The following is a 17,725-nucleotide window of genomic DNA, read 5'->3' as shown; positions in this document are numbered from 1 at the left end:
CTTGAGAGATTGTACCCACATCAAGTTGTGCTCACTCTCTTCCTCACTTTCTACTCTGCACTCTCTCTCACTCTCTCTCTCTCCCCCCCTTGAGAAACAGCTGTACTTGTCTAAATCCGCGTGCACTCTGTCTTAACAGAAGGGGTGGCAGCAACAGCTGAGACAGGCAGAGGCAGCTTGTGAGGGGAGGCGGCTCAATAACACAGCCATGTGCATCCAGAATAAATTTTACAAGTGGACTGGACAGCTCAAATTGCGAGCATTAAGATACTTGGATCCTTAACAACATTAGTAATACAAGGAAAGTCAGACTGGTACTCTTTTAAATGTCAATCTACTAAGAAACGGGCCATAATTAATACAGCAATCTGCACATCAGGATGCTACAACACTCATTAAAAGTGCCACTCAAGGTTGATAACATCAGCTGGACCTCAGACATGGATCTCATAAACATTGACTAGATCCCAAATGTTCGCCCACATTTCCATTACAGAATACACAGTATATCGCTTAAAACATGCATCTCTCCCAGTAAGAATGCAAATATACATGCAGAGAACTTTCATGGCAGCTCAAGAGAACAATTGAACATGGGAAATTGATAGAACCTTTGGAGCAGTCAATTTGTTGTCTCCTTCTAGGACAATGCATCGATCTTCCACGTCGTTAACATGTAAGTTATATCGCAAGGCATTCAAGGCAAAAGGGTTCCATTCACAAGCAAACACCTTTTTTGCATTTGCTCTGCCATCAGGAAAAGGCAATAATCACAATCTCAACTAGTCAAAACCTGCTCCAAAGTAATAACTGCATTGCTGCGCTCTCTAATCACTGCAAAACATTGTGGAAATTTTTAATATAGAACAAACTGTTAAAACTTACTTCAAGAAAGGCAAAACGAAATATCCAATACCAGCAAATAAATCCACCACGGTTTCACCAATGCATTCCATTCCAGCCATTCTGAGCTTTTCTGAAATGTTTCCAGATGAGAACATGCATTTTGTGGTATCCAAACAATAGAGAAGTCCATTTTCCCTGTGGCGAACCCATCCATCTTCACCCAATAGTAATTCTAAGTTGCTCTCTCTTATGTCATTTGCTTTGACTCGAGCCTGTATACCCCCTCCTCGAACAAACGAAAACAGCGAGCATTAAAAATGGACTATGCAGAATATTAACCATCTGAACAGATTAACTTCTTCCCAAAAAAAAAGGATACAAATTGAATCAGCTTTTTTTATTGCCCAACTACTAGACTCGTTTTTAATGGTTATTATTGTCCTAGCACTGGACCTGGTTTATAAAGGGCTTCCTTCAGGTTTAGTATACATTGACCCATAACAACTGATTTGAAAGATGAGAGCATTGCATGCTTCTGTTTTCGCTGTTATGATGCTGGTGATATGTCTGAAGTCAAGTTTCAGGTCTTACTATTTCCAACTTCTATGATTGGCTAGAGTTCTTCTCATCCACCTCACGGGAGAGGTGGCCTGTGTCAATCCTGTATCCTGTAAGTCAATGCTCGACCTGCACATACCATGGTCTCATGTCTTGCTTGAGCTAGTTGCCAAGAGGTAGTCTGTCTGGATGCATGTCACGTACACTGTGTTTGAAGCTGATCATATGAAAAAGGCCCTCCAACATCATGGTGGGTGCAGCAAACTCTACTCAAATGATCTCATGTGGTACTGATCATTTGATGCAGATCATCCATGAGAGCACGAGCATATGTGGTCTCTCAATCTGTGTCCATAGATATGTAGCCAGGCTAGGGGTCCAAACAGGTACACCTGGTCAATACTGCATATCCTTGTGTAAGTCAATCTCTAGCTACCTGTGCCATGGTGATTCTCCCAGTGGATGCAGTGAATGACCCCTAAATAGACATACAGTCCACAGCCTCCATGTGTCCGGCTCCTAGAGTCAAAATAGATTTCCTCCTCACTATGGCTGATGTATGGAAAACCAGAATCTTGGTTTTCCCAAGATTATCTGAGCATCTTGTGCATTTACTTTGTGACAAATCAAGAGTTACAAGAGGAATCAGACATGCACCCACCTTGTAATTACAATTTAATGGACCCTTCATTATATATACTTCTACTTATTGATCAAACGTTATACATATGTTCTCTTTGAGCTTGAACCTAATAGAATTCTCTATCATTGCAGAACTTCAGGCAAGCCTTTGGGCTCTAGACAAAGAGAACAAACTCAATGGTTATCTTTTTTCTGCGAAATGTACAGGCTCGTTTACATCTTAGGCACCATCCAAGAGCTTGAGTGACCCCTTTTCACAAAAGGAAAAACTAGAGAGTAATGGAAGAGGGGACCATTTGTATGCAGTCTTAATCAACTCTCTTCAATACAAAATCCATAAGAGTTCTCTGTTATAAGATTTTCAAGCACTTATGGGAGGCCATCAATGCTCATTATGATTGTGATCTTTTACACTAGCAAGTACTAAGGAGATGTGATTCGACCAAATCCGGATCAAACAAGGTGATTCAATTTCCAACAAAATTGATGATGTTATACCTTTGGAGAATAAACTGGCAACAATCAGAAAGGTAAACAGTTTATGAATAAATGTTCTTAGCATATTATTTCACTACAAGCTAAATTGTCATCCTTTGATGAATTAAATGAATAATGACAGGACACAGACAGTAAAAGGGTCTTGTCATGCAAGAACACCATTCCCAACCAATTTGGGCCAGGGGATGTGCCCAAATAGGGTGGAATGTTCCCTACCTAAACTCGACAGCCATTCCCCCATTCCCCTATACCAAGGATGGGACACCTTGAAAGCAACAAGTGAGAAGGATATTTTGGCCTGTTGTGGTTTAGCCTATTTTTCAGCCATTTTTTGGTTATTTGTGGCCTATTTTGCACCTTTTTTTGGTGCAGCCTCTCCAACCTTGTGCAGGCAATGAGCAGCTTGCAACCTTGCATCACACTCAATAGTGCAAAACTCCTTCAATCTTATCCCATTCTGCCCATTCTTGCGACTCATCCTTGCATATCACGGTTCACCCCATTCTCAGCCAATTTCAGCCCATTCTCAGCTCCTTCTGATACTTCAACCCATTCAGCCCCTCTCAAACAACCACACCTAATCTGAATCGTATATCTTACACATCATCCGTACTTGTCCCCAACACCTGGATTTGGCCATCTCCCATTCCCATCACCATCCCCTTCACTGGTCCTGTACCCCATCCCATCTCCATCACCATCCCTTTTCCAATTCCCATCTCTGCTCCAATGTTTCTATGAATAGTAGCTCAGCATGAGTTGTTATGGTGCCTTTGCTTTACAAGGCGCATTAAGCTACAAAAAAGTTAGGCTTTGTCTGAAAATTATTGGTCAAACTTTTCAGCTCTCGTACAGCCCCAAAAGAAATTCACATTAAATTTCCTTAAAAACAAAACTCAGTGACTTCCAGTAGGAAAGTACCAAAATTTTTTATAAAAAGGTGCAAAGGGTATGCCCATTATTCACCACCCTATCATCCCTCTTCCAGCCAGTCGCCCATTGCCAGCCTCATCTATCTCTGACTGCTCTACTACCCCAACAATCTGCCCTGCTGCTGCATGTTGCTGTCCTGCTAAAATACAGACTATAGCAGTCCATTGCTGCCCCATGGTGACTCCCCCGATTGCTCCAGCCATCTACACTGCTGCCACATCATCAACCACTGCTGTATCTGTGGCCTAAAGTCAGATATGTCAAGTTCAACCACAAAGATAGAAAGGATTGATGGGCTAAGATAAGCCAAAACAAACATTCATGATCAAAAAATTTGTCTAACTTGCAGCCCATAGCTGCCCCACAATGACTCCCCCGATTGCTCCAGCCATCCACACTGCTGCCACATAATCAACCACTGCTGTACCTGTGGCCTACTCAAACAGACATATCAAGTTCAACCACAAAGATAGACAGGATTGATAGGCTAGATCTGCCCAAACAACACCCATGATCAATAATTTTGCTCTAACATGCATATGCATACTTAAAGTTTTAAAGCATGCCACTCTTGCTTTCAATTGCAAATTTGATAGAGCTTACATTGAAGAGCCAATGGGCACCTATGGCTGAAAAACAAGTGTAAAGAGATGAGCCTCACACACAATGCATTAATAGGTTAGATCCACTAGAACAAATATTTATAATCAATAAGATGCATTGATCATAGAAGTTTGTCCTATGTGCATGTACAAGCTGAGAAGTTTTGACACGTATATATCTTTTCCCTAAGGTCTTAGATTGCAATTCCAACATTGCATTGGGGTTGCATTTTTAGGAGTCTCAAACTAGCCTAACAATATTGAGATAAAAAATACAAGTTACTTGGTAGGTTTTTCACCGCAATAATTAATACTAAGTTTGGTTGTTTCTATTTTAATAGCTTCCGTCCCAGAAAGGAAAACACTAAAAGAAAATAAAAGTGTCCTAAAACTTGTCATTTAACCTTCCAAGTGCCCTTCCACTTCTCCATCTCAATGCCATGTGGCTAAACACTCGTTTTATAGCTTCACCTTCTCCTTTTAGACAAAAACACTAGTTGAAGAAAACCGCAAAACTAGTTAGTGTTAGGGATAAAGGCAACTCTGCCTACACCGCCCTGTATTTACTACACACCTCGTGACCACACACCTATACACTACAAGTGACAAGTGCCCATTACTATCACTTTATTATTTATTCTTTCAGTGACTATTGAATAAGAAAAGGCCAGTCACACATTGTGATTGTTTGAGGTAAAGGCGCCTATGCCTACGTCGCCCTGTATTTACTACACACACTATGACCACACACCTACACACTACAAGTGATAGGCGCCTGTCATTATCACTTTATTCTTTATTCTTTCAATGACTATTGAATAAGGGAAGGCCGTTCACACATTGTGACTATTGGAGTTCCCACATCTTGTCTCTCTCGCTCTCTCTCTCTCCAACAAAGAAGGAGGAGTTTGTGAATGCAGCACTGGAGGAGGAGAAAAGGAGAAAGCTTAGAGCGCTCCACATCCGAGTGGTCGGATGGAAGGAAGGGGATAGCCCCCTGGCACACGCCAAGCAAATATGTGAAAAGCTGGGAGTAGAGGACCCTCAAATAGTGGAGTATGCATGGCACGTAGGGAAAGACCTCACCAAGGGAAGGCCTCTTATCCGCAAATTTGCCAACTTAGAATCCAGACGAGCCTTCCTCTCTAAAAGGACAGCTCTAAAAGGGGAAAAAGTCTAGCTGGAGGATGACCTCACACCCGCACAGGTGGCACACCGTAAAGAATGCATGCCACAGATCCTGGAGGCTCGCAAAGCAGGAAAATGGGCAGTATACAGAGATGGTCGTGTCATCATCACAGATAAACGCCAATGAAGGGGCGCGGCCTATGAGACCCACCTGAGGTTTGCAGTGTGGAACTGCAACGGAGCTATGAAAACAGATGCAGGATTATTCCAGGAGACCTTCACCGGCAAGGACATCGTCCTCTACACAGAAACCCGCCAAAGCCCATGCACCTACTTACCAAAAGTAAGGGGATATAGATGGGAGACGGCATGCTGCCCTAGAGCCCGAACAAAAGGAGGAACCCGAGGGTCCGGAGGGGTGGCTGTGTTGTACAAGGAGGAGTTACATCCCATGGTGCAAGTCATGCGGAAAGATGAGGAAGCCCGGTTCATGTGGATCCGGATACACACAGATCGCCCCCGAGACATATACATGGCGGTGTGCTATTTCCCACCAACACATTCCCCATACGCATCACCGAAGGGCGAGTCACCATACCTACCACTGTACGAGGATATCATGCACTACTCCAGCTTGGGGGATGTCACGTTGGCCGGAGACTTCAATGCACACACAGCACAGAGGCAGACCCCCTTCTTCGAGAGCAAAGACCACATGTACAAAGAGATCGCACCGGCGGAGATAGGACTCAACCGGGCATCACAGGACACAGCTGAATGCACCGAATATGGTGAACACCTACTAGCGTTACGGGGGGCACACGGACTAGCCATCCTCAACGATCTCAACAGATGGCCCGGGTCGGATGCCCTCACATGCTTCCCACACAAGCACGCGGCCAATTGCATCGAACGGGGGGCACATGGAGCACCCACACAGAAACTGGGAGCAAGCACAGTGGCCTATATCCTCGACCCTCTATCACTTATCCCCGACATCCAGTCCTTTAAAATATCACCTCGCCCACTCACAATGGCTGCTGACCATGCCTACCTGCAATTTGAAATAACCTGCAGGTATGACCTACCCCCCCCCCAGCAAGCAACCCCCCAAGATTCCCCAAGTACCACTTTACCAGGCTAATTGCGAGCACATACTCCGACCATCTCTACTGGAGCCTGCAGGAAATGGACCCCCACGCACCCCTGGAGGAGGTCACAGCACAGTTGGCGGACACACTACACACCTCGGCTGCCGAATACTTCCCCCACATATCCCCCCACTCCACCCCTCCGAACAAGAATGTCCCACATAATAGCTGATACGACGCAGAGTGCAGGGAAACCCGGCTCCGTCTTCAACAGGACGAAGCACAGGGAGTACACACACATAAACAGGCACGCTTGATCTTCCGTCGTCTAGTGCGACGGAAGAAACGAGCCTACCTCTCCAAAGTGGAACACGAATTCTACCAGCTATTCTTAGGATAGGACAGCAAAGAGGCATGGAAGGTGTTTCAGGAACCCCGAGCCCAGATGCCCATCACCTCCCCGGACACTTGGCACGCATATGCAACCTCACTATACCAAGTACCCAAGCAGCCCCAGCTACCCCGGCCCCCAGGGAGCAGACCCAGATCATCCACATTCTTCAGCACGGAGTGGGTTCAGGACGCCATTGATAGACTCCAAAATGGCCGTGCCCAAGACCACGAAGGCTTGGTAGTAGAGCATTTGGCCCATGCCAGAGACATACTGGCACCTCTCCTAGCACACATGTTCAACAGAGCCCTATGCGAAGGCTTCCCTGCCAGCTGGTAAGCCAACACCATAATACCTATCCTGAAGATCGGAGACCCCATGGTATCCACGAACTATCAAACAGTCATGGTTGGCCATGTACTAGCCAAGCTCTATGGATCCATACTGGACCACAAGTTGAGCAAGTGGGCAGAGCAGCACCAACATCGGGCGGCAGGACAAGCAAGGTTTAGGAGGGGTTTCTGCACCCTTGACCATATCCTCACACTGAGAGCCATCATAGAGGAGGGCAGAGCACATGGAAGACGGGTGTACTGCTGCTTCGTGGACTTCCGCAAGGCCTTTGACACAGTCCCACAAGCGAGGCTCACGCAGAGACTACAGGAACTGGAGGTCCCAACCAAAATGCGATGGGAGATACTGGGACTATACGAATCGGTAACGGGCCGAGTTCGGGCACCAGGAGGGCTATCAAAGGAGATAACCAGCACCATCGGAGTCAAGCAGGGATGCCCACTCTCACCCACCCTATTTGGCCTCTACATTGATGAGATCTCAAAGTACATAGATAGATTGGGCGAGGAGGGATCGAGCCTGGAAGGGACACTGATACCCATCTTACTATATGCGGACGACATAGTCCTCATCTCCAGCACACCCGAAGGGCTACAGCGCCAACTGGACGCACTACAGGCCTTTTGCCAAGACAAAGACCTAACTGTGAACCTGGGGAAAACCAAGGTCATGGTGTTCAACACGTCAACCCAATGGCTCCGATGGTCCATACCCCCCTTCACATACGGCGGAGAGACCGTGGACATGGTCCAAAGATACGTCTATCTGGGGACTACATTCTCTGGACCGAGATTTACCCTGAGAAAAGCAGCAGAAGATAGACTAACCTGAGGCTATGCAGCCCTCGGGTCAATGGAGAACTAATGACCGGTACCCCAGACTCGCCCTGGAGTCATCCAAATAGCTAGCAACACAAGGGGACACTGAGTGTTGGTATGCCCGAACAAAGACTTGGCTACGGCTCCATGGCCTGCACATGGACCACCTCCCCCCACTACAATACAGCCTAGACTGCCCACACCTGGAGCTCAGCCGAGAGGAGGTAAATCGCATCATCAGAATGGATATCATCCAGACAGACACAGCCAGGACATGGGTGACCCCCACGTCGGAACTAGGAACCAACAAGGCTTTCTACCGAGAGCACTTCCTGCACATCTCCCCGGATGGCTTCATCACCCACCCAAGCTACATGGACACACTCCTGTCTCACGGGGTCAGAAGTGCCATTGGACAGATCCGCACGTCCTCACACCAACTACGAGTCGAAACGAACAGATACGAGGCCAAACCCCTCCCCCCAGAAGACCGAATCTGTCAGCTCTGCCATCTCGAGCCAGAGACAGAGGAACACTATATCTATAGATGCCCAGTGTACTACGAAATCCGGGGACGCTTCCACTGCCTATTCAACGAAGCATTCGGACCACTCTCCAAGGTGATGGAATTCAAAGACCAGAGATGCCTGGGACTCTTTCTACTGGAAATACGACGCCATAGAGACTACCTCCTACGAACCACGGAGCAAAGACAAGGAGCCACCAACCAACACACACACAACGAATTCTACCAAATACCAGCTACCCTCCCCACCATCGAGCCTCCACTAGCCCAACTGGCCTCCCAACCCCGGGGGACCACCTTAGAAATAGCCACAGCGAGAGGCAAAGCTCGACACCCATGCCTCGCCAGCCCCCATCCCCACAGAAGACACATATCGAAGATACAAGGGATACTACGCCACCATCGGAGGGCCCTGCCCCGCCACTTTAGCCTCTCCATGTTAGACCGACCCATGCGGGACATCCTAGGATGAACACTCTAGGAGCAGTTCCACACCGCACTGGGAGTACCTCTAGATTGTATCTAGTCTAGATATCATTTTGTACCTACTCAATTTAGTTCAACATAGTATAAACATTAGCTTCACTGGGACTTTTGAAATCTCCCAAACATTTTGTATGCAACATTTTGGTCTCATAGGCCAACTTGGCCTATTGTAGACGTTAATATAACTTTCTTTCTTTCTTCTTCTTTCTCTCTCTCTCTCCATAGCTTGCATCTCTCTTGCTTCTGCTTGCTCATGCTTCCCCTCTAACTTCTCCCTTCAACTAGTATCAAAGCCAACGATTCGAGGAGCTTCTTCATTATTTGCTTCAACTCGGATTCAAATACCTACAGCTTGAAGGTTTCATGGCAGCCATGGCTCCTTCACCCCGAGGTATGCATTGAGTTCTATCATCTCCTAGCTTACTTCCACTTGTTCCCACTTGTCACGGAGCTCTCCCACAACCTCTCAAGCATTGTGGAGCGAGCTTTGAGCTCAACAAACACTAATAGTTGTCATGGGAATCTTTGCCCATGGTCTAAACATAAAACTTTAATCCTTTACATATATTACTTAGACACTTGCAATCTAGACATGCTGTAAGGAGACTTGCCTAGTGCAATAAATCTTAAAAATCCATGAAGTTACTACATGTTTTGTAAGACATGCTACATATGACATGGTATATGTGGTCATGAACAAGCATATGGCTTGGATGAGGCCCTGACTACATATGTCAGTGATGAAGTTACTCCAAAAACATGACTCACAAGTTCATTAGAGAGAAGAATCACTTAAGTCCATGAAGTTTATTATGTTTTGAGTATAGGACATTATATATGGGTTATACCTTACTTGTGGTACTTGTAATACATTCAAAAAAGAAGACAAGAAGGGCAGCGTTATTTGCGCCACATTTGCGGGCAGATCTCAGGCTGAGACCAGGGCACCGTAGATGGAGAAGGTTGAGAGGTGTCAAGCCACCACACAAAAGGGAAGCTTGTGCCATGCAACCACAAGTATCTTCAAAAGACTAAACTCGAACTGTAAGTACCTCTCTTTCCCATGCAATAACGAAAATGGAAGGCCACACTTGGCTGTGTAAAACAGGGCAGAACTGTGTATTTAAAGGGCAGCAGCCCATACATACAAGAGCTCTATTATGAGTCTAGAGGAAGGACTAGGCCTGACCTGTGTATGCTAAGTTTGATCTCCCATGTCAAGAGAGACATTAAACTCACTCCCTTGAGTCCTTTAAGAGTTGAATAGGGACTGTTATTGGTCTTCCAATTCTGTAATTTGAAGGGCTGAAGTTCATCAACTTGCTTTATTGATTAATCTTGACACATAGGACTCATTCTTGCTCTTGGAAGCTTATTGCAGAAGCTTGAAGAGAGGAGTGTCAAGAAGCCTTCTTGACTTGTTTATGTGAAGAAAGTGGGCTGAGAGGAGTGTCAAGAAGCCTTCTTGACTTGTTTATGTGAAGAAAGTGGGCTGAATATTTCAGCCCAAACAAAGAATTGTGGGCAACAGCACTTATTTTCCTCCTCTTGAAGATTCATGATCATTTACTGGACTTACTTGACATTGATATGCTTGTTGCAAGTTGACATTGCATAAGCATTGTGGAAGGGATAGCAAGAGAGCATCTTGATTGCTCTATGTACATGCTTGGGGCTGATATAAGTAGCCAATAACAGGGCTGACAAGGCAACAGGAATTCCTTCTTCTCTCCTACTTCTATATGCTTATTTCAACCTACCTATTGCTCGATACATGCTCTTGAATATAGGGGCTGTTTTTGTACTTCATCAAAGTGTCTTCTTGGGAGATTGATGCCATGTATGTGGGCTGAAATAGGCAGTCCTCATAGTGATTTGTGGACAGCAGTTCCTTTTACTTCTCTATTGCTTCATATGGTATGATTTACGCTTGTATTTGGTTGATCTATACACTCTATGTTAGGGAAGGTTTATGCTAACATCAAAGGTGAATTTCGGAAGTTTTATGGGCTATTTGGGGCTGATATCTTTAGCCATATTCAAAGAATTAGCTACAGCATTGATCTTTTATTTCCTGCTCCACAGTTGACATCTTGTCAAAATATGCAAGTATTATGTGCCCTATGGCAGGGCAATGTTTGAAGATTATTCATAGATACTATGAATTGAATTAAGAGGAGCTCTTTCTCTTATTTCTTGGCTGTGGTATCTTGTCCTTAACAGGGTCTCTACTTGGAGCTCTCTTGAAAGTTGTTTTTGATACATGTACTTAACTTCATAATCCATGATTACTCTTACAATCAAGAAATCAAGCTTGGTTTGAATTAGAGCTTATGAGGTAATACACTTATGATCTTTGCTAAGAACATGCAGTTGGAAGCCTTGTCAAACATCTTCAAGGATTTGGCTTGAAACCTTCAACTCTTCCCTTATCTCTACCATCTCCGGAGTCTAAACTCTTGATACTCTTGGATGCAATTACACCTACTAGTGGGATGATTTGATTTGCATGCTTTGGACGCCAACACTTACCTCCGTCAACAAGATTCAATGATATATACATGCTTCTTCGTTATGAATTGACTTCATTACTTTTTGCTCAATCAGTTGTGTATTTGAAGAATCTTTGCACTTGATCTTGAGATCTCTCACATACACAATGTCTATGCCTATGGGATGTATTGATTACTAACCCCCTTGTGTTTATGATAGATTTTTTATACTAGTTGTATGCCTATTCACTACTAGTTGCTTTTACATATCCTGCTTGTTACTCGGATATTCCTAGCAATGAGAGCTTGGTATTTTGTGACTATTTGCCCACAATGGTTTTGGTCATACTGCTGCATTTATTACTATAGTGCTATAATTACACTTTTCAGTATTGTCTTGGAAACCAAACATTGTACTTTGGCAATCTATTGGTTGTAGTTGATGGACAACTCTCTACTTTGCTATTCTCTCATCTTTTGCCCTTGGTTTGATTGAGTTTTGGGGATTATTTGCAGTCATTTACAGCAAACCATTCTCTTAGATTTTGCATTGGTATACTATCATTATGGCTAGTACTTCGAATGATAGTGCTATTTTCAATATTAAAAAACTTAACAGCACTAATTTCACCTATTGGAAGACGCAAGTATGGCAAGTACTGGTCCAAAAGAAGTAAGTAAGGCCGTTGAAAATCAAGCGAGTAAAGCCCAAAGATATAGATCAAGATGCTTGGGATGAGTTGGATAAGCTATGTAAATCTACTCTTATACTATTATTATCTAAACAAGTTTATTTCAATGTTATGGCACCTGAGGATAATGTCTAGCAATTAAGGAAAAAGATATGCAATCTTTATGACAAGCAAAGTTGTACTTCACAAATGTATTGATTGAAACAACTCATAGACCTTCGCATGAAGAAAGGGACTAATGTGTCCATGCATTGAATGGATTTCATTCGATTTTCAACCAGTTGACTTTGCAAGGCATTGAGTTCAAGGATAACCTCCCTTGTTCTTACTTATGATACTCCCCGATTCATGGGACACTTTTCATCATGCCATGTGTGCTAATATACCTTAGCTAAGGCTGGCCTAAAACTCCAGGATGTTGAGGGTACTTTACTCACAAAGGAGATAAACGGAAAAAATGAAAAACCTGTACTTCTTATGCATTGACTGTTAAGGGTAGACATGATGGTAAGAGTAGTAATGACCACCGTGGTAGAGACTCGTAGTACACGATTTTGTAGCAAGTCATGTGGTCGTAAGGCCTCTCTAATATGTCATTACTATGGAAAGCAATGTCATATTCGGCTGCGATGCCATAAGATGCACAATGATAAGCGCAAAGAGAAAGACAAGTGTACAGGAAAAGTTTAATGATCACAGCATTGTCCCTAGTAAGTCCCACGTAAAGACTAAAGACATAAATGTAGTGCAACCTAAGTCCAATGATGAGTACATCTTGGTAGCTTCTTCTCTGGATGCTTCTCAGTTAACCAATACTTTGTCTACATATTGTATGTGTTGGCTGGTTGATTCTAGGGCTTCCTTTCATGTTACCCTGCATAAGGATTAGTTTCAATCCTATCGCAACATGACAAGTTCTGTGAGACTGGGAAATGACTTTGCATTGGATATTATTGGCATGGGGGATGTACCGATACAGTTTCCTTCACGAACTCTTTTACTCTACATAATGTACATCATGTATCAACTTTGACTAAAAGTCTTCTATCTACTGGATAATTCGATAATACAAGCTATTATGTATCTTTTGGTGATTTTGCATAAGATTACCCGTGGGAATCTTGTATTTGCTCGAGGTGCCAAGGCTAGCAACCTCTATCCTTGATTCGTATCTAGATCCCTTAACCATATTTTGGTTGTGGCTGACATACCACATATATCTTTATGGCACCATCACCTTGGATACAAGTAGCTTACTCGTTTGCAAACTGTCTTCCGCCTCTTAATTACAAATGTTTTGATTCTTGTGATCATTGTCTTTATGGCACGCAAACATGCCATAACAATAAGGGACGGCCATTTTCTAGCTTCTGGTCCCAATCCAATCCTGCATCCTAATCTCATCCCCATATTAGAGCCTTCACTCATGATAACAGGGGATGACAATTCATGCCCCCATTTCCATTCCCATCCTCATTCCCAAAACCCATCTCATGTTACTATGAAATACACAATTCTCATAAGAAGTCCAACATTATTCGCATGGGTGAGCCTCTAGATCTTGTGCATTCTAATGTATGTGGTCCCATGCCCTGTCAATCATTGGGTAGTGCGAAGTACTTTGTTACATTCATTGATGATTATTCGCATAAGATCTGGGCATATCTTATTAAGCAGAAATCGGATATCTTATCTATCTTTCAGCATTGGCTTGCTCTAGTTGAGAACCAAACTAGATATAGGCTAAAATGCCTAAGGTCTGACAATGGGGATGAGTATATTTCTAAAGCATTTGAGCAATTTGTAATGCGAGGGGTATAAAGAGTCAATTGACCGCCCCATACACCCCACCGCAAAATGGTGTTGCCGAGCAAAAAGAGTCCCAAGTATACTTATTCAAGCAAGCTTACCGCAATATTTTTGAGCTGAGGCAATTATTACTACAGTACATTTGATAAACAGATCCCCATACACTGCCATTGGTTGTTAGGTTACAAAGGAGGTATGGTCTAGAAAAGCTCCCTCATATGTGCATCTTAAAATCTTTGGGTATGAGGCTTTCTACCATATATCCAAGGATAAATGCAATAAGTTGGATCCTAAGTCAATAAAATACATCTTCCTTGGTAGAGATGTAAGTGAGATGGGCTATTGCCTATGAGATCCGCATGCTCAAAAGGTCATCCGCAACCATGATATTGCCTTCTATGAGAAAAAAATGCGTAAGCAACTTGAGCATGTAGTTGAGGTACGCAGGGTGATCTTTCATGAGAAGCCTCCTGTTAATACATAAGATTTGGTTCATTTGCCCAATGGAAAACATGCATTGCCATACAAGTGCGTGCAAGGTTGTCCACACCCGACAGATAGGTCAACTCGTCTGACCCGTCCAATCCCATCCGTCATGTCCGTCCGGACCCATCTGGTCCGAGTCGCCTAATTGCGCCCTGTCCCCAACCTCGTACTCTCGATGGTCGACCATTACGCAGGCAGTGGGTCCCATATGCCTGGGCCTTGTGACCAACAAACGATCACTTTTTTTACCATTTTCAAGCCCTGTAAACCGTTTTTTTCTTTTCTTTCTTACCTTTCTTTTCTTCTTTTCTTTCTTGAATCTTCTCTATTCTTCTTTTCTCTCTCTATCTTTTCTTTATCTCACACATAGACTCGAGAAAATATTAGAGTTTAAAGTTTTAAACTAAAATTTTTAAAAACTCTCTCTCCTTCCCTCTCCCTCTCTCATGATTCAAATTTCATCCATCTCTCTCTCTCTAATACACACACAATGGATTATGGCACAATGCAACCATCCTCTCCTGTGGATGCTGGGCCACCATTCAAATTTCAGAATTTGCTCTCTCTCTCTCTCTCTCTCTCTCTCTCTCTCTCTCTCTCTCTCTCTCTCTCTCTTTGTGGACCCCAACCCTAAACCCCAAAGCACTCTTCCTTTCTAAAAAAAATATCCCCTCCCCCACCATCTATTCATCCTTTCAAATTCTCCCTTTAAAATTATATGTATTTTTTCTTTCATCGAATGTAACATCGGACGTAGGACGTAGGTCCAAGATTTATTAGTCCGATTAGTACCATACTAGCATCGGACTGTATTAATCAAATGTCATTGAACATGACAACCTTGAGTAAGTGTACAAGTTGAAGAGTACCCTTGGATGCCCAAGCCTGCATACAAGGCCAGATCAGTTGCTAAGGGTTTTAAGCAAGAGCATGGTATTGACTTTGATGACGTCTTTTTTTATGTTGTCAAGATGACTACCCTACAATTGGTTTTGGCCTTGGTTGGGCAGTTAGATCTAAAACTTTATCAAATGGATGTGAAAACGACTTTTCCGCATGGGAACTTGCATGAGGATATCTATATGCAATAGCCTAAGTGCTTTATAAAAAAGGATAGGAAACACCTATTGTGCAAATTGAGAAAGAGCATTTATGGCCTTAAGCAGACACCTAGGAAATGGTACCATAAGTTGAATACTTTCATGCATTCGCAGGGATATACTCGTAGTGATATGGATTCGTGTCTTTACACGAAGAAAACTCATAATGGTATCCTTATTATCTTGGTATTTTATGTCGATGATATGTTGATTGTTAGGAGAGCTCATGATGAGCTGGATGATTAGAAGACTTAGCTCAAGAATAGCTTTGAGATGAAGGACGTGGGGCAAGCCTCACATATTCTTGGTATGCATATCACGTGCAATCGCTCTAAGAGGCTCCTTTACCTATCACAACAGCCATATATACAGAAGGTACTTGAGCGCTTTCATATGCAAAATGTTAAAGCCTATTGGCTATCCTTTACATTCCCATGTAAACGTCAATCATGCCAATTGTCCCCAATTAGATGAGCAAAAGGCCAAGATGGCCAAGATCCCTTATGCATCTACAATGGGCAATTTGATGTATGCAATGATAGCCACTCGCCCTGACATAGCATTTGTGATGAGAGTTGTGGCACGCTATGGCTATACTTGACCAATGACACTGGGATGTCATAAAGGATATTATAAGGTACCTAAAAGGCATTGTCGATATGTGCATTTGCTATGGTGGCCAGGATACTACAATCATGGGTCACACTGACTCCAACCATGCAAGATATGCAAATAGTAGGAGTCCACCTTTGGGTATGTTTTTACTTTTGCTAGAGGTGCTATCTCTTAAATATCCAAGGTACAGAAATGCACAACCTTGTCTACTACTAAGGCAGAGCGTGTTGCAACCATTGAGGCTTGCAAGAAGGCCCTACATCCATAGTGAGTTGGTTTCATTTGTTGTATTGTTGCATATTCTTTTGGAGACTTAAATGACATAGCACAATGCTGTATTACAAGCCATCCACTATCTTCATAAGGAGGCTTCTAATGTATCCCTAAGCAACTTCTCAAACTAGGAACAATTAAGAAGCTCATGAATTAAAGGGAAGTAACCAATTTGCTGGCACTAAGAAAAACAACTACATGAAACCAACAACCTGCTTGTAAGAGGCAAGATGCTTCAAATAAAAGAGCTTGTTCACCCATCTACTTACAATAAGCAAAAAAACTATATGGAAGCAGCCATCTACTACCAAGAGGCAAGGTGGCTCAAATGGAAGAGCTTTCCCATTTCGAAAGCTGTGATCATTTCATGTCACAAAATCATACGATCTAGAGAGGTTGAAATTGGTTGGAGTACACAATGCTCCCTTTCTCCAAAATGCTCAATACTACTTTTAAAACTCAAACAATACATATTTGTAAAAAGTGTGTAATATAATACTACGCAAGGTAATTTTGATTGCCAATAGTGAAGACTTTCTCAAATTTTTACAACGCATACAAGAGTTAACAATAACCTGACGAGCAACCCGTTGCACATTCAAGCACTTTGCAATAGTTATCCACAATTGTTCCCCTATTGATTGCCAAGCTTCACATCTAAAAGCAGTTTCTGGAAGCACCACCATGTCATCCAAGCGTTCCCACCTGCAAACATATCAACACCACATAACTAGTGTGATCTTGTAATTCTAAGTTATTTTTAAAATATTCAAAACCTGACCTTTAAACTAATGTTATTATCCATGTATTGTAACCGATGAATCATGTTGGCTATGCATGTCACAATTAATCATAAACAACCATTTCACCTCTTCTTTCCCCCTCAAAAATTGAAGCTTAACAGCAGATACAATACCTTGGTAATAACTTTGGACATGGTCCTAATCCATGGTTTCAAAATGCTCAAGCACTTTGAGGGAGACTTATTTCTCCTTCTTCAAAATTTTCCGCAATGGGCAATAGGCTGAGATGAACCAACAGCAGCTCCAAATGGGGTGTGGGCAGCAGTGTGAGGATAGAAGGCTGATGGCTGAAGGTTGGAGTGTGGAATGCATCATGATACAAGAATGCACAAACAACAAACTCTATTTATACAAGATTTTCCTGCATTTTTTCTATCATTCAAAAATAAAGCCAATTGTTTATTGTAGTAAGCAATGAATGCTTATCAAGATTGTTTTAAGAAAAACTAATTGTTGGCCTAGGTGTGGCCTAAAAAATTAGGGATTAATATGTTGCAATTAATGATTAGTCTGAACCCTAATATTAGTGGCTCAACAGTTTGGCCTTGATTCCAACTTGATTATAGCCGAATTTCATGGCTA

At 43.0% G+C, this 17,725-nt stretch overlaps 1 protein-coding gene across 9 annotated transcripts in view; it reads right to left on the bottom strand.

Moving 5' to 3' along the window:
• The window catches only part of LOC148028686 (Met-10+ like family protein / kelch repeat-containing protein), a 98,259-nt gene that overhangs the window by 45,966 nt on the left and 34,568 nt on the right, over positions 1-17,725 (bottom strand). For 5 of the 9 annotated variants that reach the window (XR_015692307.1, XR_015692308.1, XR_015692309.1 and 2 more), the window contains exons 6-8: positions 16,916-17,045; positions 886-1,118; positions 612-747 (exon numbers count right to left, since the gene is read on the bottom strand). Coding sequence is in view for 4 of the 9 variants with exons in the window: in XM_087687475.1 (XP_087543601.1) it covers positions 612-747; positions 886-1,118; positions 16,916-17,045 (499 nt within the window). In the remaining 5 variants the exon portion in view is untranslated. Of the gene's footprint in view, positions 1-611; positions 835-885; positions 1,133-16,915; positions 17,046-17,725 lie in introns of those variants that run through there. The other 4 variants (XR_015692310.1, XM_087687476.1, XM_087687477.1 and 1 more) reach the window with 4 other exon arrangements.

This window comes from Lygodium microphyllum, chromosome 11 (genome assembly GCF_053477565.2).
Source record: "Lygodium microphyllum isolate KBCC chromosome 11, Lygodium_microphyllum_v1.1.10, whole genome shotgun sequence".
Classification (NCBI taxonomy): Eukaryota; Viridiplantae; Streptophyta; class Polypodiopsida; order Schizaeales; family Lygodiaceae; genus Lygodium; species Lygodium microphyllum.
The sequence above is the reverse complement of the archived record's forward strand: the minus strand, read 5'-3'. Positions and strand labels throughout refer to the sequence as shown.